General features: G+C 40.0%; 2 protein-coding genes across 2 annotated transcripts in view; both read right to left on the reverse strand.

Moving 5' to 3' along the window:
• iars1 (isoleucyl-tRNA synthetase 1) overlaps positions 1–25,203 on the reverse strand; it is a 45,111-nt gene that overhangs the window by 15,130 nt on the left and 4,778 nt on the right. Inside the window, exons 8-23 of the mRNA XM_061069950.1 lie at positions 22,240–22,327; positions 21,750–21,810; positions 21,419–21,514; positions 19,851–19,973; positions 15,473–15,564; positions 13,760–13,858; positions 10,701–10,827; positions 8,004–8,077; positions 6,621–6,815; positions 6,221–6,307; positions 5,266–5,349; positions 3,430–3,574; positions 2,797–2,917; positions 2,340–2,431; positions 1,874–1,951; positions 1,210–1,331 (exon numbers count right to left, since the gene is read on the reverse strand). Coding sequence (XP_060925933.1) covers positions 1,210–1,331; positions 1,874–1,951; positions 2,340–2,431; positions 2,797–2,917; positions 3,430–3,574; positions 5,266–5,349; positions 6,221–6,307; positions 6,621–6,815; positions 8,004–8,077; positions 10,701–10,827; positions 13,760–13,858; positions 15,473–15,564; positions 19,851–19,973; positions 21,419–21,514; positions 21,750–21,810; positions 22,240–22,327 — 1,684 coding nt within the window. The remainder of the gene's footprint in view (positions 1–1,209; positions 1,332–1,873; positions 1,952–2,339; positions 2,432–2,796; positions 2,918–3,429; positions 3,575–5,265; positions 5,350–6,220; positions 6,308–6,620; positions 6,816–8,003; positions 8,078–10,700; positions 10,828–13,759; positions 13,859–15,472; positions 15,565–19,850; positions 19,974–21,418; positions 21,515–21,749; positions 21,811–22,239; positions 22,328–25,203) is intronic.
• On the reverse strand, positions 17,856–18,992 carry LOC133000653 (vimentin-like). The gene has a single exon (XM_061070603.1). It carries the CDS (start codon positions 18,990–18,992, stop codon positions 17,856–17,858), a length of 1,137 nt encoding a protein of 378 aa, XP_060926586.1.

The raw sequence follows: 25,203 nt of genomic DNA on the forward strand, positions 1-25,203 counted from the left end.
ACAAAGAAAATCTGCTCAGAAAGTGCTCAAAGGCAAACTTTTATCTAGAGGATCCAATAGATCTATTAAAATATAATTATGAAAATCATTAGCTAAATTACAATAAAATGAAGGGATAAGTGTGAGACAAAAAACACACACACAGAGGAAGATGAAGCAGGCGAACAGCAGGAGTGAAAAGAGGAAATTGGGTAACGGCACAAAGAGAACAGCTGCTGTGAAGCCTGACACTATGTGATACGTTGGGGTAAAGTAAGGCTACTGTCTGTGGATGAACCTGATTAGGCTCTGGATCAGCAGTGGATCTCCTGTTAGAAAAGAGAGCGAACACAAGGAGGGTTTTGCTGTGTGAGCTGCAGTTTTTAAACCGAATTACCCTAGTCCCGTTCGCTTGGTTAAAACACTGTAAGTAAGCGTCCGTTCTGCTGAAGTGTACTTGACACATCATACTGGATCCAGGGTTGCTGGAAAGCTAGTATTATTACTAAAAGAGTGTTTGTTTCAGAATTGATCAGTAAATGCTGAGAGTTCGCCAACTCTGCTGGATAAACTCTACTTCTAGCTTTTGATTATAAAACTGACTTCAGCATTCAGTTTTTTTTTCCACCAAGGTTTGCCAAACACTGATTTGTTTGCTTACCAAAATATGACCGTTGACAACCAGAAATTATTTTTTGTTTTCCGACCTTGTGTGGTTGGCATCAAAGACTCAGGCTATTACCATTTTCTTTTTGTTCTGTGTTTTTTTGCGTTGTATCGTGCCCTGCCAGCGTTTCTCTGGACATACTAAACTAGAATTATCTTATTTTGTAAGGTCATAGTGACCTGGACCTTTGACCACAAACATGTAAACACTTCATTCTTGAGTCTAAGTGAATGTTTGTACCAAATATGAAGAAATTCCGTGAGGGCATTCTTGAGATATTATGTTCACAATGGAATGGACGGACAACACGAAAATATTGTCCGTTGCTGGCGCAGAGTCATGAATAGAAACACAGTACGAGGAGTTGGAGCTAGTTTGGGGTGAAGAGTATGAACGTGACACACCGACCATGAGTCACTTTTCTTAGCAAGGACATCGACAACCCTTTCCCTGAGTGATCATGAGTTTTTGGACCCGTCACTGAATATCCTCTTTAATCTTAGCACCTTGAAACAATCCTTGTCCCAAAAACTGAAGCTTTAATGAACAGGTTTTTTTTCTACCTGACTTGGGGCATCATGAGATAATGAATACTGCTGATGTCCTTGTCGTCGACAGAGGCAGGGTCGATGAGTTGACGCAGATTTTGGTACATCATCTCCGTAATGAAGGGTGTGAATGGAGCCTGGAAGATAGAAAGTAGACAGGAGAGAAAGTAGAAGTAAGCAAGATAATTAAAAACGCAGTAGTCATCATTTACATTTTCTGACTTAAAGGCCCAAATGGCAGATGGAACAGTGAAATCAGTTTACACATTTTTACGCTTTTTTTCTCAGATAGTTCAAAAGTTCAAATTGAATTGTGCAACAGTGTGAGCGAGGTTACTTCTGAAGCAATTCTCCTCGATTTCAACCACAGCTAATTAATTTGTATAGCGCTGTATTGATCTGGGTTACGCTAACTGCCTCTTAGCGTCCCTCTCGCCTAACATGCAAACATCCTCAATGTGTTATAAATAAAAACTCCTACTACTCATGCAATATTCATAGCCATGCCAACGCACGCACGCACGCACGCACGCACGCACGCACGCACGCACGCACGCACACACACACACACACCATATCTTTGTCTTGCACACACAAAAGCAGAATCTCAACATATGAAATTTCCTCCATACATTCTCTTTTCTCTCTCAGTCAAACACACAGGAACAGTATGACTCACCATCAGCCTGCACATGGAGAACAGAACACTGAAGAGGGTTTCCAGCGCCCACAGGCAGTCCTCAGTGCCACTCTCTCCCTACAAAGTTCACACATAAACATCTACATATTTCATCCTCTTAAAACAGTGAATAGATAAAAGTGCTCTGGCGAAAACCAGGACATGTATACACAATCCAAGTCAGCCAGATGTTGACTCGGAGGGCTACAAACTATCTAGAGTAACATGTGCACAGATGTACACAGAGGATGAAAAGATTTACTGGTAGCACTGTTTCCATTTAAGTAATAAATCCTAAAAAGATACAGGAATAAACTATACATATATTACTGTATAAAGCTCTACTAGCCCATCAGATACTACTTATACTACTAGTGATCATCATTACTGTCTAGAATTTGCACTTCATTACATAAAAAACTATACTAACGCTGAAAGCAGCACAAAGTTAAAGTAAATTTCTCACCTTCAGACGGCGCCTATTGGTTCTGACGTACCAGTTGGTGAGCATGTCCACAAACTTGACCAGGCGAGGCACGACAGTGTAGAGGCGGTAAGCTGCAAACAGTAATTACTCTCAGTTGACTTATATAACCTTTATTTAACAAGAAGTCACACTGGCAGCAAGATCCCATTCGTAAGAGAGGACTGAAAACAGCACAGCAACAGGGATGGATTTTAAGACATTAGGTTTCTTCTTGGTCACTGTCCACATCAAGTGGGTTAACTTGAAGAATAGAGTGTGTGTGTGTGTGTGTGTGTGTGTGTGTGTGTGTGTGTGTGTGTGTGTGTGTGTGTGTGTGTGTGTGTGTGTGTGTGTGTGTGTGTGTGTGTGTGTGTGTGTGTGTGTGTGTGTGTGTGTGTGTGTGTGTGTGTGTGTGTGTGTGTGTGTGTGTGTGTGTGTGTGTGTGTGTGTGTCTCACCTTCCATCTCAGCCTTGAAGAACTGAATGAGTGACTGTGTGAAGGACTGAATCCATTTGTCCATGATGTTATCACTCTGCTTTGCCGTGTTCTCGTTGTACAGAAACTGAATCTCATCCTCCTGACAGAGAGATTTAGGCACATATTAAAAAAAAATGATTTATAAAGCATAAACATAGGTCACCATTTTAACTTTTTTATTTCCCGATTGACAGAACACATTACATCACTGGTGTTAAACAGAGCCTGAACCCAGTCACAGTTTGGACCTGGTCATACAGAAATACTAACATGTACCATCTATTTCAACTTTTATCCCACGTTATGGCAGAGTGCCTGAAATAACTACATGTAAAACTCGTCATAACTGTTTCCAAAGAGAAATAGCAATTTAAGTTTTTAACTGAAACGGAAGCTTTGATACACTAAGTCTGAAGGTGGGGCCAGTGCCTCAAAGTGCAGCTGAAATAATTTAACTTCAGTTGCAGCTCTTCACTGCTGTTTTGATTTCCCTGAAGGTTTATAGATGTAACTGGAAGCACTGACTAAGAAGTTCCCCATATGGTAGAAATAGCCAAAAGAAAATTATAGGACTGTAAAATTCATTGTGTTCCTTCTGTTGTGTTCACGTACCATCTGTAGCCTTTGAACGTTCTGCACCAGAAAGCGATAGGCATTATACCATGGGAGGAAGACATCTTTCAACACGTCCCGCACACCGTCCTCTTTGAAACGCAGGTTCTCTGCTCTCACGACTGGAGAGTTGATGAGGTAAAGTCTACAGAGAAAGAGAGAGAGAGAGACAGTGAAGGAGTTAGTAAGAATGCAGGTGTGCAGCAGGACTGATTATGAGTGGAGCATACGATGCGTAAACAGGTAATTCAATATCTGATGGATTAAACCTTAAATTGCTGCATGTGTGAGTGGCCCCTGGAGAAGTGAGATACATACACTCTTGTTGAGGGGGCACAGAAATATTGTTTTTTGTCAAGATGAACTCATCTATGCACCAACATGCAGCTAATAGCTCAATATCAGTTAGCATTGCATCTTATAAGTCTGTGTATGGGCATCATAACAGTTTCCAGTCATACATGTCTACATGAGATATTTAATTAATAAATGATCTGGTAATACTGACTTAACTTTATCTCTGTCACAAGCCACTGTATAATATCAATATGTGGAGAGGTAAGGTATACTTTTTTTTGATCAGGTATATGTTAGTGGACATCTTTTAAATTGTAACCTACTTGATATATAAGGCAGCCCAACAGAACTCTGTTCAAGATTTAAACCATTTCCTAACAGAGGGTGTTTGCAAGTGTTTGTTTGGTTGAATGAACCACATCAATAAATGAAGATGTATCTAAAGATGCAGTTAGCTGACAGTATACCTCAGCATATGAAACAAGGCGAGCTGCTTCTGATATAAAAACACGCTGTGTTGTTCTATTCAACATTTTTCTGATGCAAAACTCGCTGCTGTTGGGTTTCAGTAATTTCCTCATCAAGAGGATGTGGAGAAATGTTAAAACTTCAGTCACACACAAAACACCACTCTATGAAAACTAAGAAGACACTGTAGTTAAATCATAATTCTAAATAAATGTGATTCATGCAAAGCCTTTCAGTTGTCAAAAATATCTTAATTTGATTCGCTGACCCAATTAAGCAAAATGTCCAGCATTTGGGCCAAAACCTAAATTTACCCACAGCAAGCACCCCAGTGAAAATTAATCTCTTCCCTCCATTACAGCAATATACTGAGTCTTTTGGTTGGTTTTTGATAAAAAAATATAAAATAATAATTTTGAAAGCAAGCTGACATGATGCAATGTCATGCAACAGGCGATGAAAGATTTTAATAGCAGCGAATCCAAGATAGATTTGCAATAAAATGGATAATAGACACAACTGGTAACTGGAAAAATGCATCTAAGCCCCTTAAAATGAGCAAATATGAAGACAGACTGAATTTCTTCACCCAATTTGACTGGAAATACTTAAACAAAACAAACCTTTCACAGTCTGAAAATACTTATGGAGCACCTGATACCATGATGGCTTCAGTTTGTGTAAAGTTTCAAACCAGAAAAGAATAAAAACAGACAGTCGCCGTTGTCTTTTTATCTCTGCACCTCACTCTTCTTCAGTGTATATGTGAGCATATGGTGCAACTGCATATATTGCTTTATTCATTAGGCCATATGGCAAAGGCACCCTCGCTGCTCAGGGCAAAGCAGCGAGGGTGCCTTTGCCATGATGAGGAACAGTGAGTGTGTACAGTATGCATGAGCGTTTCTACTGTATGTAAGACAGGGGCAGTTGCTAGTTAAGTGTAGACAGTGATTAAAACCTTTAAAACTATGCTTGCTATTAACATAAGGTAGGTTAACACACTCATCCGGGCCACCGACACACAGCTTCAGAAACACACAATCGCTCAGATTCAGGCTCACAGCTGACCTGAGGGCATCGGCTCCATAGCTCTGCACTATCAGTCCCGGATCGGGGTAGTTCTTCTTACGCTTGCTCATCTTCTGTCCATCGCTGCAGGAATGAAACAAGCACAGGCATTAATGCGCATACACATGCATGCATGCACAAAAGTGCATGTTAGAAACCATGAACTTGGTATTCAAATTAGTCAAAGTGTTTCCAGGTCAGCAGGCCCATGAGCACAGTGCTGCGTTTAGACCCCAGGGCTGAGGACAAGCAGCCCTATTGTGGAGCAGCTCTCAGGGCTCAATGTTACAGCACACATACCACACTGATCATGAGAAACAGCAGAAAGACCAGGAGGGGATGAATGGGCAGGTGAATAAAGAGGGAGAAAAGACAATATAAAAATAATGGTTGAAAGAAAAAGAAAGGTGTGGATAAGTGGAGGCAAATAAGGACGCATGATAGGGGAAAACTAAAAGACTAAATGTCTGGAGAAAAAGAAAGGCTGGAATATCATGTTTATCTGTTATTATTATTATTTTCATCAAAGATCAGAACTAACAATGAACTGGTCCTATACTAATGTACTTCTTGAACCTGAATGAAGGCCAAAACTTGACGTTGCTCATTTCGCTGTGCCCCGGACCAGCACTGGCGGACAATACATTCTTGTAAGTTGATCCGTTGCTGTACTAATTTCTTCATTACCATTAACAAAGCAGTTTATTATGAGTCAATGCCACATACAAATGCAACTGCTGTAATTCCTCATCATGGCACCAAATCTATAGCTGAAAATTGCGCCTAACAAATGACCAATTCTCTCGGGTTTAAGTAATTGAATTGTGTAACATTATAAATAAAATGATGTATCTGCAATATAATGTCGACAGTAGAAACCAATGGGCTTGAAGCCGTGAGTCTCAAAGAGGAAAGGAAAGTGTTTTGAATTTGTTAAGAAGTAAATTTGACTGACCTGGCAAGTACCAAACCATTAACAATGACGTTCTTGAAGGGTGGTTTGCCAAACAGGGCTGTGGAGAGCACCAACAGGGTGTAGAACCTGCAGAGGGGAACAAAAGACGGTATAAAAGGTCAACGTAACACTCCTGACCAGATTATAGAATTCAAACTATGTTTTATTAGATTAGATTTCTTAATTTTGTATTCAACCATTTGCATTTTACATCTTATATTAATCCTTTACATTGAATAGTTTCTTTGAAAGAAATGTCAAACTGATCTCCTGCTCTCACCAATTCCCTCAATGACCTCAGCAGGGAAGTGTGTCTCTGCCCCTCCTCATCTGTCACCCTCTTTCCATCTATCCCTCCATTAGTTCTCTCCATTCAACAACCTATTCATCCACAGCTTACCATCCCCTCGTCTGGTCAATGCCTTCGGCGATGAAATCAGCGGGGAAAGTGTCCTCAAACTCCTTTCTGTTTTCGAAGGGGTAGTGGACCTGGGCGTACGGCATGCTGCCGCTCTCAAACCAGCAGTCAAACACCTCTGTGACCCTCCGCAGCGTGCCCTTACCGCACCGGGACGGGATGGTCAGACTGTCGATGCTGGGCAGAAAAAAAGTGGACACAAAGAAGGAAAGAAAGAGAAAGGGAGAGCAATTGTTGAGACAGATGGAGGCAATAACAATTTGACAAGTACTGTTTTATTTCAGGTTTTATGAGCGCCATAGGGAACTGTTTACACATTTGTACACTATATAGATCTATGGGTCTATAGGCTGTTCTGGCTGCAGTCCAGAGCAATGATTTTATAATCGTTCACCACTGGGAACGAGCTTGAAGAACAGCGGTGCTCATGTTGTGCTGAAGCACTGTACAATAAGGTCGGTTATTGCTTTGGGTCATACTTTTCAGACACAGGGATATGGATTAATTTACTCTAAATACAGACTTGCTGGGATTCAGCCTGTGGACAAAGTCGTTGTTTTCTACAGAGAAGTTATCTAAGCTGAAGGAAACCGATAAACCATGTTTCTATAGTAGTTACGGTTTGTCAGTCTGAGTGAAATACCTATTAAATCTAGATCAAATACCCTATTCTGAGACAAACACAAACAACAAGAGATCCGATAAATACATGGAGGCAGACAGTTGATCCACATTTACTTCCTTCTCCCCTCCAGTAACAACCTGCTTCACAAAATAGAGTTGTAGGTAGTCAGGACTATAAACTGTTCTAATCTATTAGCGACTAAAGCTGCTCCATTAATGTACTGTACTTCTCTGAAGCGCTCTGCTCCTGGGTCTACTTGGTAACAGGAAAGTGTTAAACAGGAGGTTTACAAAAAGAAGGGCACCTCTGAGTACATTTTATGGAGTTTAAGAGGTGACTCAAATTTAAGATTTCTGTAAAAAATTCACTTTTCTAAAATGCAATGCATGCAGAGATATTATCTTCAGTAGCTGGTCACTTCACATATTATAATCTGGGCTGATTACAGTCTATCCATTTAGCTGTTAGTGGAAATGAAAGGCAATTAGCTGATGATGAGCAAGAGAGGAAAGTGATCTGTGTTCCACAACACTTCAGGTCACATTAGAGAGACACGGTGGATTTAAGAATTTGTAGACTGACAGAAAAGGCACAGCAACTACATCACAATCCTCATATCACATATCCACCCCTGGACACACAGATCCTGATAGCACTGCCCTGTCACGGCAGACAGAAATATGACTGAGTACATGTTTAGGTGGTTGGCTGATAATCTCGGGGGCTGATAAGTGTCTCACCTCTCCCGATGCAGATCAGTTACTTTGACTCCGGTCAGTTCCTCCAGTTCGGCCATGGACCCCACACACACCACCTGAAGAATAACACGCACACACAAACACACATCACAAATACAGTAATCACAGTAACAACGTCCTTAATGAGAAGATAACCACACACTAAAAGTGCTAAAACAATAAGATGATTAATTAATAAGCCCGATGACAGGAATTCATGTATTAGGCGGACATATTCCAAACATTCTCTGGTTGCACTTTTTATAAAGTGAGAATATATTTTTTTGTCTATGTTTCTTTACAGTAAATTGAATGTTTTTTTTCTGCTTTTTGGACACAGAACAACTGTCTAGTTTGGTTCAGTTAACTGTAAAATGAGCAAGTAGGACATCCAAATTAGTATAATTGAGTGCTGGAAAGTTTTAAAATGCTCTTGACAAATTAAATTTCCTTTTTACAGAGTGTAAAGTAAGGAATTAATCACTCCTTTTTCTACAGATCCTTCCATTTCAATTTAAAGTTTGACATTTTGAAAAAAAGTTTAGTTAGATGACATGAAATTGCTCTGCCTGTTGTTTTTATATACTAGTTTAGTAAAAGTTATAAGTAACATGTGTTTGGTTAGTAGTTTTATTTTCAGTTGTGAGCTTTAGAGGTGCTGGTAGGCAAATATATCTTTTAGACGAAGGCTCATTTTACCAATAATGTCAAGTTGAGCCAGTTGTATATTTTATGATTTTGGCTTTTTATCAAAGCCTGCAAAGGAATATTAGTGCTAAACCTCATAATCCTGATTCATGTGCCTAGATGTTTTACGAGATTATTACAAAAGGAAACACTGTGTAAAGTAGGCCTACTTCCACAAACTTCCTGAATAACTTTACCTGAAAAATTGTGGTTAAGTGTGTTATCTGGTCTCCTCAGAGAATTAACCTGTATGCTCTGCTCTAGTTTTAACATAGCAGCAGGTAACATGGCCCAGATTCAGCCTGGCACAACACCACCAGACATAAAAGAAGACAAGGGTAAAAGAAACTCGAGAAGACAGGGACAGAGAGATAGAGAGAGAGAACAAAAAGAAGAGATACTGAGAGACAGCAATCATACTAACACATGGAGACAAACGCACACAGACACACACGCACTTGAGGGTTAAGCTTTAGGTGTGTGATTTGCCGCTGTGTGAGGGAGTCAGTCAGGGAACGTTCTGGAAATGGTCACAATGCTATTTCCAGCAAACAGGTCGCCTGCTGTCCCTCTTTCAGCCAAGACGTTCAGACAACCTAATTCTGACATTTCTATACAGTTCAGTCTGCTTCACAATGTCAGCTGGGTTTGGTAACAAACAAGCGGCTGTCAGACAACTTCAGATAATCTCCTGAAATTATCAAGAGGGCCTGTAAATGTCCGAGTCAGTTGTTATATTCTCCAGAGTTTTTTCTTCAAACACCAAAGTAAAATGTGAGAATACAGCAGATTTACCACGAGCGAGTGGGCATGTTGATGACTTTTCTAACCCGAGCAAAACTAACAAAAAACAATAAGAATACAAAATATCTCCGGATGAACAAGAAGAGCCTTATACATAGTGGACCCAACAAAGATTACCAACCCGGAAAAGGTTAGAATCTTGAGCTTTAGGTGATATTGGCTGAGAATGGTGTCAATGTGCTGTGAACAAAATCAAGCTATGTCTGCATCAGAATAGATTTCTATATCCAGCCTCCTGCATGCTCTACCAAGATGCAACCCTCATCTGAATGTCCTGGACATGTTCCTGCTAATGTGAACATGTCTGACTAAGAGAATCGTTTGCAGTGTTCTTTAAATGCGCAAAGGCAATCTCCAGAAAATGCTGGGACCTAATTTCAAGCCTGAAAACAGGACAAACATATTTATATTTTAGCTCTCTTCTACACTGCCTCTTTAATAAATATTCCTCCCCCTGCATTAATCTCTCATGTTATCCCCTTCTCTTCCTTCATCCCCCTGTACTCACTTTCTTCACTAGCTAAATTATTCTGACTCCTCCTCCTTCACCACCCTGAATTTTCGGTGTCCTCTCTCCGCCTTCACCACATATTGCTGTTTGTCTCGAAGACCTTTGAAGTCGCCTTAACTGGCATGAAGAGAAACCAAACACATAGTTTATTTGCTGTTTATAATAATGAATCATTCATGCGTTAAGTTTATAGAAGCACTCGGTAATGGCGCCTGAGGGGAGCTGATTCCGACTGCGGTGTAGAGTCACGCAACACTCTGGTTTGACACCATGGTCACCTCCCTCAACCACGCCAGAGTCTCTCCTACACAAGCCTCCACAAACGCAAAAAGGACCAGATATGCAAAATTATGCAAGTGTCAAAAAGGTCAGGGAGAGAATACATGTCACCTTGTCAGTTTATAAGGAGATGCATTTCTGCTCCCTCGCAGCAGACAAATATTCCTTTGGAGAGACTTTTTCTTCCTAACTCATTTCTATGGTAAACAAAAGTCAATGTGACAGAGAGTTCAACTTTTCCATTATGCCATCTCATGCTTAGCCCAGATTAATTTGTGAATGCTGCCAGCGCTGAGATCAGCTCCCTTAGAAAAGAATAACTGTCTTGGTATTTGGTCATGACAGGCAAATTGTCTGATCTCTGAAGAGTACAAAGACACATTAGTAGCATTTAACTGCCTGTTCTGTGTTTTCCTGACCTCCTCATAGTCATCGCTGACCCACATCGGGATGGGTGTGCCCCAGTAACGATTTCTTGAAATGGCCCAGTCGCGTGCGTCTCTCAGCCAGTTCCCAAAACGCTTCTCACCCACAAACTCTGGAACCCTAAGGAGACAGAGGCAACATTGCATTATAAAACATGATTGCAACAACAGGAACAATGAGAAGAAGGATGGTCCTGCAATGACACAATAGGTATATTAATATTTATATCGCCACACTCAATCTGATACACTGAAGAACAAGGGAAAACATAATAGACTTTTGTAAATCCAATTCGTTCTTGTCAAGACCTGCGGATATCATGATTAATTTAGTATGCAATGTATTTTCCACACCAACAGCAAGCATGATTATGATGTCCAAGATTATTCCTTTATTGGCTTCTTTTCCTCCTCTTCATTTTTAGACCTAAAAATAAACTGCATTATTCTCTTTATGCAGCTTGACTGCAAAGGTTAACACTCCCCTCAAGGCACCATCCTTCTCTGTACCCCTTTCTTGCTCTTGCCTTCTATTTTTCCAGAACCGATTTCTTGCTTTAATTCACTATCTCACTATCTCTTCCTCGTTTTTCCCCCCTCTCTTGCAGCGCCTGGCCATGTTGCTCAGAAGAATGGAGGAGGAGGGGCGGAATAAATCGTTGTCAGGATCCACGCGCTAAGCAACAAGTTCATCAATTCCCATTTGTAGGAGGCATTTCTATTTAGGACCCTAATATATCAATTTAATGATTTTTTTTTTCTTTTGCTGCTGCTGTTCTCCACCAGCGCCACCCGACCACTCCTCCACCACTCACCCTCCCTTTCTCTCTCTCTCTCTCCCTCGTTCAGGCTAAATGTAGAATTAAAGTGTTCTGTCTTACGCTGAAGACGCACGGAAGAGTAATTTACCACAGACAGGCTTCTCTTATATGTCAGAGGAACAGAAGTTGTCGTCAGGAAGGAGAAGGATTGAAAGGGTGCATGATGGTCAGTCACAACCTAACTGAGGTTGTGTGAAAATGATGCAAATCACGTGACTGCTTCGGGGTTTTGCAGCTTAAAAGAAAAATATTGAAAAAACGAATTGTCTGGTCATATTGGTATTAGCATATGAGCATGTTAAATATTTTTTACAAACTGCTCTGTCTGCTTCTGCCCCAACATGAGAGACCCACTGTCCAACTTCACAAAAAATGTTTAATTGTAAACCTGTTTCCATTGTGAAGAGCACATGCAAGGAATGGACCGTTTGAAAGAGTAGCTCAGTGAAGTGGACTGAGTGAACAACTGGGTTTAAAAAGTGATGGAAAGAAGCAACAGTGCAGCCTGAGTCATTTTCAGACCAGTTAATTAACTCTGCATTTTCTTCTCTCTTATGGCCGAGAAACTATGTGCTGAACTCGCACAACGGTGGTCGACCTTCCTGCTTCTTAAGTCTCAAAAGAGACCAGCTTCCCTTTCATTAATCCAGTCATTCATTTATTCAGACAGAGCTACAGACATCTGGAGAAATCAGTCTGAATTCTCTCAGTGGATACTCCGGCCGAGTGTACCCACTACACCAACTGAGTAAAAAGAGATAAAATGAACAAATCACTGAGAGTATGATAACTAGCACTTTGCTTACTGAAGGGGCTCTTATAAGTCTCTCATCAGTTAAAATGGACTCTGTACAGAGGTAGTGATCTCTGCAAGGATTATACTTTCATGAAGATGCTGATGAGTTGGCAACTGGCAAAAAGACAGAATTTTCCTGGGAGTAGAACTCAAGAGTGAAAGTGGGATATCATCAAAAAGACAAAAATAATCTTTTCAATCTAAGCCTAATAGAAAAGCTGTTTCGGAGCATCACAGGTGGACATTGTGTATATAGCAGCTACATTTTACAGAACATTACAGGGAATTGACAGTGATTCTTTGGACACATAAAAAAAGATTTGGTCTTTCTAATTATCTTCTATGAAAGCATTTTGTGAGGAAACGGATGACCTTCTGTGAGAGTTACGTGTTTCACTTAGACACAACCACAGGAAGAGACTCCAGATGTCCTCGCTACCTCTAACGGTTCAGACAAACAGGAATAAATATGATAGTGGAAACTGGAATGTTTCTGCATCCCAGACATTAAACTGTGGTGTCAATACCAAGAGACTTCTCACACGCCATCCTAGTTCTTAATTATCCCCGAAGGCACAAACATACATAAATGGACGTGGTTGTCCTAAAAAATAGACTCAATTCCCAGCGTATTAAGTGCCCTTTTCTAAAGCTGAAATTCAACTGGATGGTCATTGTATTTTAATGGTGCAGTTAAATTTTTCCCAAATGACATTTTAACCACAGTTTTTCTTGAAGAATAATAAAACCTTGAGGTAGCTTCTAGTGCAGGACGTCTGTATTGGACTGCATTAGTTTGAGCTAGATGCACTGAACAAACAAGCAACTGAATGTATATTACAGCTCCCCCCTAGATCAGGAATTTAGCCTTTAAAGTAGTGTGTGCGTTCGTGTCGCTTTCCATGTACATGTGTGTCTGTGCGTCTTCACCTTCCTAGCGGCTAGTCATTCATCTCAGGTTGACAGTCCCATTACCAGAGGCAGCTACTGTGGCTCAGGAAAAGAGCACTGGGAACACCAGGGGTAATACCACTTAGCAAAGCCATCATGCTTCAGCTTACTTTCCCTCTGCTCTGCCATTACAATTAGCATCAAGCTAAAGTTTTCTATAAAACACCAGTCCTGTGTTCATTATAATAATGCCATGCTTAATGAGAAATGAAGGCAAGCCACTGCAACAACTCTTATTTTAAATCTAATGCTGCCATTTAAAATGATTATGCCCAGTAGTGGAGGCCCTGCAGACACAGGACCATGACTGAGACAAACAACTTGGTGTAGTAGCACAGAGTCGAGACTGTAATTGTTTTGGGACTGTGACGTCTGTCTGTCTTCACTGATATTTTACACCACTTGTTTAGCAAGTAGCTCATGCCTCCCACTTCACTGTCACATAGTACCAGGCTGGTTACCACAGCTTTCACACAACAGCTTACCAGTAACATTTTCCATTGTTTTCGAGGAGTTTGTCCACCATGTGCTCCACTCGGACGAACCAGCTGGGGACGGCTTTGTAGATCAGGGGGGTGTCAGACCTGAAAGTACATGAACACATTTAATAACAATATAAGGATGCAACACAAAGACTTCAACTGACGAAAAAATAATATTCTCATTGCAGATATTCTATCCATGTCATGTTACGTGTCTTGCTTCTGATTCCAGAATGTCAGCATATCTTAAGTAATTTACAGGAGTGATAATATGTCGGTGGCATAAAGGAGTCATCTTAAAGGGACTCTTACCTTTGTTGCATTTTTACACTTTTTTTGGATAAGGTTAAATTGGTATTAATAAGGTAATGACACTCTAAAATGCAAGACAGACCCACCAGGAGTAAAAACAAACAATTATTTCACTCTCATAATATTTAGTGAAAACTTCAACCAATAAAATTCTTCGGACCGAAGGACCTTATTGGCCGACAGACCTGTCTGTTTGCTGCATGGACATGCAGGTTTTCCGTCTGCTTCTTGTGGCGCATTCGGGCCCGCGTCATCAATGTATATAACTTACCGGTGCTTCTGAATCCGAATCCATTGCTTTGGTAAACAAAAACTCACGTGCGTGCGCGGAGGCAGTAGATTGTAAGTCTGCTTGTAAATAAAGTTTCTTCAAAAAAACACCGCGGATGGGAACGAGGGGGTGGGGCATTGGAGGAAGGCGGGATGATTTGAATGTGCTGTTATTCTCAAATGCAACAAAGGTAAGAGTCCCTTTAATGCAACAGGATCTCTGTATAAAATTATTAACATATTTTTATGTTAAACTCAATGAATTCCAAGAATTCCAGCATGAGACTTCAGCATAACAACATGTGTCAAGTGAAGTGAAGGTGTCTGAGTAATTTCTGGTTGCACTATAGGTCTGCTAGTGGCTTAGGGAGCATATCTCTGCATATTTACTGAGGTTAATTAATCCTTCTCAGGTCAGCATTCAACTGCTCAAAGTGAGAGGCAGAGAATTAGTCGACTGAAAATTACATTTGTGTCAGTGCTGGTCTGCTTGTCCCTGGTTGTTACCATGTGGTAAAGTGGGACCTTAAAAGGTTTAAATTGGCTGCTAAATCTGAAAACAAGAAAATACACTGACATTTATGTAAATGTCAATGATAGTAAGTTGACCTTTGTTAGACCATGTGTGGAAAACTGAATCTCAGTGGGGTGGCAGGAATAGATGGATGTGAAAAAAACTAAACCAGACAGCGTACAGTATGTATGGGCAAATGTCTACACTCTCATATTTTTTAACTGTTGGTTACAACTTGATTCTCAGCAACTTGACCAATTAAAAGAAATATAATGAACTGTTATGTCAATGATTTAGTGATGAAAATACATTGGTATCTGAATTATTTTAAAAGACAAGACAGCAAGGAAGTTAAGATGAAAATATTTGCCTATATCTAAGAAAGCTTCCTAAATTGTTCCAGAAAGGATAAGAGGGAAGACAAATGTGACTGATGAAATTGAAGTTGGTTACTTTGCCATTACATTGACCTTGAGATCACCTCTAACCCTCATCTCAAGCAGATGAAGATATTCTATAGTTTAAAACAAAAGCTTCTTGTCAGAGTGAGTTGGAAGGAACAAGTGGAATATTACACAGGTATTATCAACTTTACAGTTTAGATTATATGCTCGTCTCACCTCCAGCAGAAGGGGTAACTATGTTTAAAATTGCTGGCATTGACGAGACGACCGTTCTCCTTCAGCCACTTGATGATGTTCTTGTCAGCATCCTAGCAACAAAAAAAAACACCAGAAGATGTAAATACTTCTTGCAAAATGCAGCTTCTAAGAGTAACTTAATGACTTTGTGTTTCTCTGTACATTGTGGTAACAGTTTGAACCTACATACGTTCTCAGTAATGGGTGAGGGTTGGTTAGTTTCTAAAATGTGCCATGTTGCACCAGTAGCCATGTTATGTCACAGACACCCATGAGTTCACCTGTATATCACTGAATCTAGGTGAGCTCTTAAACTGCTGTGTATCAGCAGAGACAAAGTTTTCAGTAGCTGCTGCATTGGTCTTTAAAAACATTAAAATGTTTGTAATTATGTATTTAATGTAAACCTGAAAAAACCTGATAAAAAGGTGAATGACGACAATTCTTAACAAAAAAGCCAAATTATAAATCTCACTAATGCATTTGCAGCTTTGGTTAAGTTGTGTGTTATATCTGATCTGAGACAAAATCAAAGCACATCTTTTGCATATGTACTTCTTTTTCAGCTTCTTAATTTCTTGTTTTTGGTCTTCTTGTTTAGGAGAAAAATGTAAACATCACATGGTAAACAATCAACATTTATCCCTCTATACCTCTGAAAGCCTCTGAACAAACAATGGCTTTGCTCCGTTGAAGAAATTTCAAGGTCATGCTCTGCTTTTACAGCTATGATAAATATCTCTATGCTTTTTATGGCAAACAATCTAAAATGCAATCAGTCCACTGACTTATCACACGCTCTTCCATCTCCCTCTAGCAAAGCCCACAATGCCATTCAAAGAAGCTCATAGAAAGGACTTTCCTGCCTGGTGTTTGGCAAACTGTTGGTTATGATGCTATGTAGAGAAGTGTTCAACTTTTTCAGGCTGGAACAAATGTTGTTGTGCCCCGAGCCAAGCTCATTAAAACATGAAAGAACACTCATTGGAACTTTACCTGCAACCCACTGTTTAGCTTGGTCATTACCCTATTTCACCATCTGGAAAAGTAAGGGCCACTTGATAGGTTACCAAATTACTCACATGTATTTATGAACATTTTTGAATCTGTTTGTCATGAGGAGTAATTAATCAGCATAGCTACTGTTTCCAAAACATTAAATTAACTCATATTTAGTCATACGTACTAGCCAAGCTGCATTATGAAATTCCGCTTGCATGAAATTAAAAATATAAAATAAATATAAAACAAAGGCTGGATTCATGCAGCTATTTTATTTCTTAGTGGCAAATTCAATTTATTCCATTTACTTACAGGATACAGCAAAATAACTGTTTTTATGTTTCTGCAGTTTCACATGAGTGTAAAAACGTTAGAGAAATATATGGAGAACAGGTGGGAAATTTAAAGTAATGAAAGTAATAAAGGAAGTCACACAGGAAAAAAGAAAAACACTACATTATTTTGTATGCACTCACTTCAATCTTTATTAGGAACCAGTTGGTCAACATTAGTGTAAATTATCAATAGTTGTGTCTTTTCAAAACATTTAAGATTATCTGGGGGGACCAGTCAGAATCTGCAGCCATTTGTCCTGCCTTGTTCGAGCTGAGATTGTGACACATCAAGGCAGAACAGAAGTTTCTCATCGTGAGGATGGTGAGATCTTTGATCAGAAAAAGCATTGATGGCAAAAAGTGAAAAACTTCCACAAAGGGTGGAGAGAAAACAGTGTTGAGCTTGGGCAGGAGCAGGAGTAAAGAAAAAGGAAGAATAAAGGAGAGATGCTCTAAAAACTTGAGTGAGAGGCAATGAATGAAGGGAGAAAAAATTGCAGTACCAAGGAAAGGAATGCAGGCAAACAACACGTAGATGCTTAAAAACAATGGGGCAAGGGGTTGGCAAAGTAAATGATGGGGTCAAGGAGGCCTGGGTATTAAACCTCAACACATTTCTGGTATCGAGAGAAATGTAGTTGTGACACCAGAATATCCAGAAATTTTAAGTACAATAAGCTGGCATAAAATTTCTGCTGAGATTAATAATCTTATCATTGTTTTTATATGGTCTCTTTTGTCCAATAGACTATATAGAAATATGTAAAGACATGATTGTCTGGTGTTAGCTTTATTTGTTCTAATTTGTAAAAAATGTTAAGATAAGTACCATTTTAGTATCAATTCTGAAACTTAGATGTCAGCAGTGGTAGTGAAAAGTTTTAAATAATACCCAGCCAGTGAAATAGGGACAAAATTGCTAAGACAGGGAAGAATTTAGAGTCTTTAACTAGATTGTGAGAATCTCTTCACTCCACGATGCTCTGCTGCTGCTTCAGACCTCCTGCTCCTCTTACCCTGGACATTCAGACTTCTTTGGCAATCCCAAGCCTCTGCTCCTCGCCTTCCAGCAGCTTCCTGTATGTGGCGATCTCTGCATCCAGCTTGAGCTTAATGTGCAGCAGTTCTTGATAATCTTTGAGATACTTGGTCATCTCTAGCTTGGTTTCGCAGAGCTTGGCCTCCAATTGAGCGATGATAGCCTCTAGGCCTTCCGACTTATCAAGGTGGGCCATCTCCATATCCTCAAGCTGCTGCTCCAGCGCGGCGTTGCGAGCCCTCAGCCCATCGATCTGGTTCTGCAGGTCTGTCACCTGGTTGCTGAAAGTGGAGATCTCGTCTTTCATGGACTTCATCTGGTCCTCGTGTTTGCCAGCGTGCTCTTTGAGGGTGTCAAACTTGGACTTGTACCATTTCTCAGCTTCCTGGACATTGCGAGCAGCGACGGACTCGATCTCTGCCCGCATGTTGCGCAGGTAGGCAGCCAGGTCAGGACGCTCGCCATCGAGTTGAGAAGTGATCTTTGAGTCCTCTATTTGCTTCATGAGGTCAACCACCTCTTCATCGTGCAGCTTCTTGAGAAACTCTATCTCAGCCACCAGTTGTTCAATGCGCCTCTCCAGGTCAGCCTTCTGCAGTGTTGCGTTGTCAACGTCCTGGCGAAACTCCCTAAGAATCATTTCTGCCTCTTCTTTAAGTGTCAGCTCCTCCTCCAGCTTTAGTTTCCACACTTCAACCTCTTCTTCAATGTAGCCTCTCTCAATGTCAGCTGATCCCTTCTCATTAGTCAGGGCCTCAATCAGCTCCCGCACCTCTTTAAACTTGAGCTCATATTCTTCTCCGATGCCTGTGGTGCCTCCCTTGTAGCGGCCCTGCAGGGACGCCAGCTCAGCGTGGAGAGCAGCATTTCTCTGCTCAAGTGCCTGGACCTTGTCGATGTATCCTGCAAACTTGACATTGAGCTCCTGCATCTCCTCTTTCTCATTGGCATGCTGCTGGTGTATCTCTGTACCCAACTCGATGGCGGTGCTGCGATTTCCGGAGCGTCCACGACTGTCGTAAGAGGATCCACGGCATCGGGATGGCGACGGGCTCTGAACCCGTACTCTGCTGCCAGAGCCGCTCACTTGCAGGCTCTTCTGGGAGTACGATGCGGCTCTCATGATGTGAAAATATTGTTTTGCTTTTCCAGTTTACAGAAGAACAACTGCTCTCTCTGCTTCTCTTTGTGTAGCCCACGACGCGACTGATGCTCCCTCAGATCAACTCTGAGTTTTATGCGGCAATTAGGAATGTCTCAGACAGCCTTGAAATTCACGCTTGGTATTAACATACTTCAAAAGTGGATAATGACAGACTTTAGATGAACTGTGGCAGCATACTCTTTATTAGCTAACGCTGTACTGTTAGCGGGGCAGGCGGGTTGAGTCCACTCCCTGGCCTTTGTACCAGGATGTGAAATAGTGATCAGATCATGTATGGCTGCTATATTTCAGTCACTATCCACTTAGAAGGGTAATACATTTGGGTGTGACAGGCACCCGGTGCACCAGTAAACAGTGACAATATGCTTTGGAAGCAAGTTTTTCTGCAGTGTTGTGAAACAGCTCTGAAGTGGATTCCCTGAACTCTCTCAGTATCACCAGGTCAAGCAGCTAAGGAATTATATTAGATTACATTTGGACAAAAATAACAAATATTTATATATTTATATATATATATAAGTTTGTCATTTGAGTTATTCCATAACATAATTCTAAAAAGCAGAAAGAAAGGGCACATTTCCATGCAGAATGAAAGACTCATTTTAAAAAGATACAAAATCCAGATATAAACAGTGGAAATGGGGAGGAATCGGAGAGCGAGTACCTAGAATGCGGAAAATTAAATGCTGAATTACACCAGCTACCAATACTGCTTAGGAATTCATCCTGTATATCGTGCCAGTGGTTCCTAGCAGGAGCAAAATGCCTGAAATGTCTTACTCCCTAATCTACATGCATGTCTTGTGTGTCACTCACTTTGACATACTGTCCCGCAAAGTCAGTGACCTCTGACGTGAAGCAGCCCGAGGCATCCACAGGGCAGATAGGAGCCTGGTCCCTCTGGATGATCTTGTATTCAGTGCACACCCGGTAATCATCCTACAGAGACAATAACACATCATTAAGATACAGTTTGATGAACGTGAAAGGATTTCTTTAGATAATTAACTACAAACTCAATTGCAAAAAGTTATGTACAGTGGATGAATGGCATTCTTAAGAGTGTATTATCTAATTGAGCTTTTTTTAAATTACATTACCTTACTGGTACATTTCAAGCTAATTCCATTTATTTAAATAACATTCTCCAAATGATGATATTATATTAGGAGGATAAGAAAATATTAAACATCATAGATATTTTAACACACTGAGCTCCTTGTTGAGCTGGAAACTTTTTGCAGTGTTGAAACAACTACCACTGGTATGTGGCAGCTCTGCATGAAAGATCCTGGTACTGTCCAGCTCCAAATGTATTTTGTATTCAAACACCCTGTCAAAGATCTAAGATGATCTCTCACGGGGTCGTTTCATGTCTATTCATAACAATCTGTAGTTCAATAGTGCATTTCTTCTCGCCTTCTTTAGAGCACATGCAAATGCATTTGTGTGATCACTAAATAACAGAAAGTGTAGTTAAATAAAAATCAAACAAGATAGATAGAGATGTTGATGTGGAGGGTTTACTTATAGGGACCTGGCTGCTGTGACATAGAAAGAAAACGAAGACATAGACAGGCCAAGTGTCCACAGCTGGCTACAGCCACAGGGGGCATCCATCTGCCTTTGACAAGGGCATCTAACCTATCAGCAATGACCCGATACCTCTGATAGCAATTATTGCACTGGCCTCTGGACTCAACAATATACACCAATGTGGTAAAGTTCAATACAAGTATTTCATAAAATACACAATCATAATCATAAGCATAATCTAAAGTAAAATAAATCTGAAGTGAGTACACAAAGACTATATTTATTTATATATATGTATATTTAAATGTGCTAACAAATCTCTTATTGCCAAACAGGGTTGTAGTTCACAAGACCCTGATTAGTCTAGATAGAAATGTGTCTCAACTTTCAACTTCAGTTCTGAATCAACACAATATTTAATGATTAATAAAACTGTCTTCACTGTTACGATCCTGAACAAATCGTGTTTAATGTTTTTGGATCTTGGTTTTGTTTAGAAATCCTGATTATAGGGCTGTTGCCCTTTTAACTGGAATAACTGAAATTTTATGATTTAAATCTTGTGATTTACAGAACAAAGAAATTGCACGAAATGATCTGGTTCATGCTCTCAGATGTGAGAATTTGCTGTATTTTCAGTTTCTTATGAATGTAACTTGATTATCTTCAGTTTTCTTTGGTTTACCTTGAGAACTGTGATGGACATTTGTATGACTTTCTTTATTTTTATGGACCAAAAACCGATTAATAATTTGTCTAAAAGTTACTGCAGTACAGTAGTAATAAACAATATGTAACATTAAGTAACAAAACATGTTCTGTACTTGCAACGTAAGAAAAAAACTCACAGCTCCAAAGTAAGGTGCCTGGTGGACCACTCCTGTACCGTCCTCCTCCTTGACGTAGTTATCGGTCACGACCTGGAACGCTCCCATCTCCCCGCACTGAAGTGACACAAGGATGAGGAGAATCAGATGAAAAGGGGGAGGGTGGGTGAAGACGCCAAAAAGGAACAGCAGCAGATTGTAAGAGAGAGAGATTAAGAGACAGGCTTAGGAGACGTGAACAGAGATGTCAATGTGTGAACAGACAGATAAATAATGTAGGACATTGGTCTGGCTTCATTTGACAAATGGGGACAGGTTTATGCGACAAACATAAAACACAGACACGACAAACCTTGGCAAAGTACTGGAAGAGAGGGATGTATTTTTTCCCTTTAAGCGTCTTGCCAGGAAATCTGAAAAACACACAAAACACATTTTAAATTGTGGTTTCAATATTCATACATTTTCCCACCTTCCACACACTGACAAACTTGCAAACTGACACCAACCAACACGGATATAAAACAGGTTTGACAGATCCTGTACTGCCATACAACTGGATATGAACAAGCTTTGCACTTATTACACACTGACAAAGTTGATTTAGGTTCAGTTAACAGTAACTGCAGTACTTTGTTTATCCCACATAAGGAGACGAAACAGGAATAAATGATCCATCTGTGTGGTTACTGTATTTTTTTTATGTCACAAATTCTGGTCTAGACAGCTTCTCTGCAAAGTCTGGTGGTATTTTTGCTTTAAAGTGGAAGTATTTAGAGTTAATGTATTGGTGATTTCCACGCTCTGTTTTGTAAGGTATCTATAGGATTGTGTTTACTCACTTGTCCAGCAGCGTGTACTCGCTCTCTGACTTAAACAGAGCTCCGAGCCTGGCCTCCATCATGATGTAGATCTTGTCTGTGCTGTTATCTGTGACATGAAAAGAAACAAAAAGGTATTGAAGAATTTTGCAAAGCCTATATATGAAGTAAATCTAAAAAAGTAAATCAGCTATATTTGTAAGCACCTTTCAAAACAAATGTTAAAAAGAGACAGAAAAAAAGGCCAACAAACAGTACAAACCCTTGAACACATATGACAAAAGCATGAATTAAAATACAAATAAGTCTTGAAAAGTCTAAAAATGCTAATTGGGTTGGATGATTTCTTACTGAAATGTCAAGTATTCCTATGTTTATGTGCAGAGACAAGAAATGTCTCCCTTCATTTCTAGTCGAGGTCTAGTAACATGCAACAAAAAATAAGCACTGATCAGCACTGAATATTTTCTGTTAGATATACAATATCTGAACCAACATAGACCGAGAGACCAACACTCTCCTTCATCTGTCAGTAAGGATCTGATGATCGACTGTATCAAACACTGAGCAAAGATCCAACAGAACTTAAATTGAAATGTCATCGGTGTCAGCTTATATAAAAATATCATTTAGCATCTATCTGGAGTTATTATAAGCCCAAGTCTCCTTATATGAAATACTGTACTGCTGTTCACGAACCCCATTTGCCAAAATAACCTTTGATTTGCCCTGTTTAAAATATTTTCATTTACTAATTTAACAACATTCTGGTTTTTCTGTGATTTACTTAGTAGGCTGAAGACAAACAAAAAAACAGAAGATGAATAAAGATATAGACCAAGATGTGAGGCCAAAGAGAATCAGGGAATAGCAATGGTGAAAATATATAACATTTTTTTACTAAATGTCAGAGATGGAACGTTTCAGCTAAAATAATCCTTCTGTATTTTACTGCCTGCGGCATTCATCTCCAATAGATATAGATATAATATTTAATAAACCATCATATGGTTTATGAAAACTGGCAAATAAATATTGAAGAAGGTCAAGAGATTAACACAAAACTCTCAGGAGCATTTTTTATTTTCCTCCTTTTTCCTTTTGGTGCAGCTTCCACACCTCACACACCGTGCATAATGAAGTGGGAGAAGAGAAACTGATGATCGATATGATGTGAATAGATTTGTGCACCTTGGTAATTTTTTAAAGTCGGTTACCTAAACAGCCCCTGCAGAGTGATTTATGTTTATTGAGCTGAATTTCATGTATGATAAACAGCAGCTCATCAGACGCAGTTTAAACCCACACGGTACCCGACATGCAACTCTGCTCGACCTGAATGCAATAAGACAACCAGTCAAGGTCAGGTAGTAGCAGCCTATCATGCAGCTACAAGCACTCAACCGAAGCTGAGCTAAATAAATGCAGCGCTGTTAAAAAGATGCCACCTCATATGAGATAATAACTGTCAAACTCAGCCTTCCAGGAGAAATTAAGGAATGGGGATTTTAGGACAAATAACAGAAGAGAGGTTGAGAAGAGCAGGAACGACATTTGTGAAGAGGGCAAGAAAAAAGACAAATGGCCTGAGCCAGTGAGACACAAAAAGAGAGCGAGGGAGGCAGCTTCAATAAAAGATGTTTCTTCCCCTTCATGGTGTAACAAATGACTGCACAGCTCAGAGCCGCCGCTGCTGACAGCCCCAAACTCAAACAGCGACAAAGGCAGCGAGCGAGGAAAAGACACAAAAGACACAGATAGAGAGAGAGAGGGAAAAGAAGAGCAGTGAAGGACAAAAACAGGTGAATGTGGATGCAAAAAGAGCGATAAGAAAATGAGCGAGAAATTAGGATGAAGATGGAGCGAGAGGGGACGGGAGATAAAAAGAGACTGAGATGATACGGAAAAAAATTCATTGGTATTCTAAGGCGGTCTCCCATGCAGCACAGAGCGCAGGCTGCTCTGAGAATGAACAACTGTGCTTCAACAGTGCCCCCTTCAGGATCAAAGAGGCTAGGACAAACTTGTATGAATCTAGGTCAACCCACCAGTTTTTCTCATAAGGAACCAAAAACTACAACAGGAGGGCGACAGGAAAAGCAGTAGCCATCTCTCTAGAGTGTTTCTTTTATATATAAAATTGGAAAACGCTTCTTAAGTGACCCGATTTGGGCTTCGTCCAAATTTCCCAGGACTGAAATACACACAAACGCACATGACGAGCCCCACATTATCAGTTCAGGTTATAGTTAAAGTGTCACAGTAAGAAAAATAGGTTTGAAGAATAAAACTAATGGAACAGATTTCATTGGCTGGTTCATTTCAAATGTTTACAGTCTGTTTTCTACAGTTTCTAAAAATATTGTTGACAGATAAGAGTAATAATTACAAAAAATTGAATTAAATTGATGTCATACTCTGTACTGTGCTAACATTATTTAAACCGTTAGCATCAGGTTAGTGATGAGGTATGTTGAGAGTCTGCATGGTTACAGATTGAAAACAATGTTTCACTCACAGAGAGTTGCTTTTCATGCAACAAAAACAAACACAAGATGCATTTCATCAGCCCACAAAGCCAAAAGCTTGAAAGTCCACCAACAGATGGGAGAGAAATCCTTTCCTCCGGGCACAATTTGCCAAGGCAGCACTCCTCCTCTGCTAATTTGTTCTTGTTTGTTCTCTCTGAATAAAAACACCCATCAGCTGATACTGAGGTCCACAACACTGAGCCCGCAGGGAAACAAGATTTCTAGTCAGGAAACTTTGTCCTCAGGCTACAGCATTTAAACAACTCTGTTCTACAAAACAACCAATCCTGGTAATTCAAGTAAAATTCACCACAAACATGTTTATCAGCTGGGGTGAGCAAGTTATTTTTTCTCTTTTCCCAAACGATGACTTGACTATAGAGCAGACATGAACAACAATGTACAAAGGAAATCCATGAACTATTATCTGAAAAAAATAACAGATAATTGAGGA

The sequence above is a fragment of the Limanda limanda genome, chromosome 4, assembly GCF_963576545.1.
Source record: "Limanda limanda chromosome 4, fLimLim1.1, whole genome shotgun sequence".
Lineage (NCBI taxonomy): Eukaryota > Metazoa > Chordata > Actinopteri > Pleuronectiformes > Pleuronectidae > Limanda > Limanda limanda.